The sequence below is a fragment of the Nanorana parkeri genome, unplaced genomic scaffold (genome assembly GCF_000935625.1).
Source record: "Nanorana parkeri isolate BGI_ZX_2015 unplaced genomic scaffold, ASM93562v1 scaffold157, whole genome shotgun sequence".
NCBI classification, from domain to species: domain Eukaryota; kingdom Metazoa; phylum Chordata; class Amphibia; order Anura; family Dicroglossidae; genus Nanorana; species Nanorana parkeri.
In genome coordinates this window covers 1-3019 of record NW_017306425.1, presented here as the reverse complement: position 1 = coordinate 3019, position 3019 = coordinate 1, and the positions used below count along the sequence as shown (strand labels likewise).

General features: G+C 48.4%; 1 protein-coding gene across 1 annotated transcript in view; it reads right to left on the bottom strand.

Moving 5' to 3' along the window:
- Positions 1–1921, bottom strand: part of PCYOX1 (prenylcysteine oxidase 1) — a 17493-nt gene extending 15572 nt beyond the window's left edge. Inside the window, exon 1 of the mRNA XM_018554411.1 lies at positions 1821–1921. Within this exon, the coding sequence (XP_018409913.1) occupies positions 1821–1896 (76 nt within the window). The 5' untranslated portion in view covers positions 1897–1921. The remainder of the gene's footprint in view (positions 1–1820) is intronic.
- Positions 1922–3019: the final 1098 nt, after the last annotated feature.

The window sequence follows — 3019 nt, the reverse complement described above, 5'->3', positions numbered from 1 at the left end:
CTGTCCCCCCCTGTCCCCCCCCCCCCCCCCCCCCTCCCCATATAATACTACTGTTTATTTTTTCTTGCATAGTAAAGCTGGTGATTGCCTCCACCCTCACTTCCTGTCTACATGCACATTTTGCCCTGGAACGCCATACTGACAGTGGCAGCGGTGACTGGGTAAAGATCTACTCCAAGCCGGAAAAGAACAAGATGAATTCCAATTGGTCCTTATAGGTTAATGCACAACCTTGTTCCTTGCAGGGTTTCCTGAAAACAAACAGCGCAATTCTTTCAATGTCAACCCAAGTTAAAAAGTTTAATATTCATTTTTCAGGTTCTTGAATATGATCAGCTTTAAAAAAAAAAAAAAAAAAAAAAAGCAAATCCGTCATGAGGGAAGTATAAAGATCGCCGGTCCTTCTAAAAGTGCTCGCTGTCTGGCTATCAGGCGGTGATTTTGTTTCAGAATTTCCTACCCTTCCTTTGCTACGCGATTGCTCTGGGTCATTGACTGAGAACTATGGAAGTCAGATGCAGAAAGGCAACTAACGTTTCCAAAGAAGGCCAGCAATGGCAGCTCATTTATCTTCTTTATACAACTAAATTATTTTCAATGAGGAGGAAATTAAAGGAGAACTATGAGGGGAGTGCTTTTCACTCACCTCATAGTTCTAGCCGACCTGTGACTTTGTGTCCTCCCGTTACCCCAAGGAGAACTATGGGGAAAAGCCTTAACCCCATACCGTATTTGCCGGCGTATAAGACAGGTTTTTAAACTTAAAAACATCCCCCGAAAATTGGGGGGTCGTCTTATACGCTGGGTATGGATGTACATAGTACAAATCTTCCGGGTTCCATCAGTATACTGCGCTGAGCCAATCACGGCAGGCTTTGTATTCATGAATACAAAGCCTGTATTAATGAATACAAAGCCTGCCGTGATTGGCTCAGCGCAGTATACTGGGTTAAGTATACAAGATAAGTATACTTATCTTGATGGTCAGTAGAGACAGACTCCCTTGGATTGGTAGTCGGTGGGAGAAGGGCCCCCTTATCTTGATTGTCAGTAGAGACGGACGCCCTTTATTGACAGTCATTGGAATAGCTCCCTTATCTTGATGGTCAGTGGGAGAAGGGCACCCTTATCTTGATGGACCACGGAGATGTACTCCCTTGAATTAGTGGTCAGTGGGAGAAAGCCCCCTTATCTTGATGGTCAGTGGAGACAGACTCCCTTGGATTGTTTATTATTGGGAGAAGGCACCCTTATCTTGAAGGTCAGTGGAGACAGAATCCGTTAAATTGTTGGCCATTGGGAGAAGCCCCCCTTATCTTGCCGGGCAGTGGAGACAGACTCTCTTGGATTGGTGGTCAGTGGAGACAGGCTCCCTTGGATTGGTGGTCATTGGGAGAAGGGCCCCCTTATCTTGCTGGTCAGTGGAGACAGACTGCCTTGGATTGGTGTTCAGAAGCCCCTTACTGACAGCTTGGTGTCCATGGTTACAATCTGTGAGTTCCTATTGCTCAGGGAACCCCGGGGGAGGTTTTGTCATGGTCCCCAGACACACTGTACACATTACACACCCCATAGGGGTAAATTGTGTTACATTGTGCAAAGTCTGATTAATCCTTCACCTCCCCTCCCTCAGCACGCCATGACTCCCCTCCTGTCCCCTTATTGAACTGTCCCTGCAGAAGATTCGACCTCCCTGTCTCTCCATCTCTGTCCACTACACTCAATGCTCCCCCTTGACAGCCAGGTCACCAACAGACCGACCCCCATTGCAAGCCTGCTCCTTACCACCCCTAGGAACCCCAATGAAGGGAGCCACTCACCTATCTTGTTCGGAGGGTACCGGAGCTTCTGTGTCGCTACAACCCGAAGGCTGCACAATATAAATCCTGTCAGCATGCAGCGGACGACGGCGGAAACTCGCATGGTGTTCCCCGGGTCTCTTCCTAAGCGCACTGCGCATGCGCCGAGTTCGCTCCTCCCTCCTGTGTGCGGCTGTCCGGTCCCAAGCTGATCCAGTGGACATGGACTTGTGTACTATGGGGGAGGGGGGACCTTGGTCATAATATATAATGTACATTGATTGAGTGGAGTGGAATTTGCACAAAGAGTATATCAAATATATAGTTGGAAGTCTGTAGGGGATGAGGGGTGTGGTTAGATTATATAGAATCCTATAAATGCACCTTTGTACAGGTTTACACAAGTGTGCCTCAGAAGTCAAAGTACAGCGTCATAGACTGAGAAAGGGAGGGTCAGCCAATCAGACTCTGCCGTGGTGCACATGTGCTCACAGTGAGGCGCTGACTGGGGGAGTGACAAGATTTTTTGACCCTTTAGAGTTATACTGCCACTTCTTCACTGTTCACATTTACACTGCGCTTTTACCACCCGCCTAAAACTTAACATGGCAGATGCTCGGGTTTGTACACATGTCACCATACTTTGCTCCACAGGCCCTATGCCACCATTGAAGTTTGCACAGCATCATTGGTTGCTATGAAGCTTGCTGCTTTGCCGCACAGCGTCTTTGGTTGGGGCTGCTAGTGTCTTAGCAACAAATCATTGGTTGCTAGGACACAGGCAGCCCCTCAGCATCATTGTTTGTTATGGTGTATCCACCTGCATCCTAGCAACTGATGATGGTGTGCAGCCCAGTTGCTATTGTTCTGGCAACCTGTGATGTTGATCGGGCTAGCCAGTAGTATTCTGGCAACTGGTGATAGTGTGCGACCCGGCCGCTAGTGTTCTGGCAACCAGAGGCGGCTCTAGACTTTGTGAGGCCTCTGGGCGCCCTCAGGTGGCTGCCTATGCAGCCTTATGCTAGCCCCATGTCAATGCCTTTTCTTTAAGGGAAACCTAAACACTCTAGCCATGCATGGCAATATTTTTTTTTGGAGAAGAGAGAGGGAGGAAGGACAGCCAGCAGAACGAAAAAAGAGAGACAATCAGGAAAAAGAGCCAGAGGAGAGACCACCAGGGTAGAGAGCGAGGAGAGACAGCCAGAAAAGAGAGCCAGAGG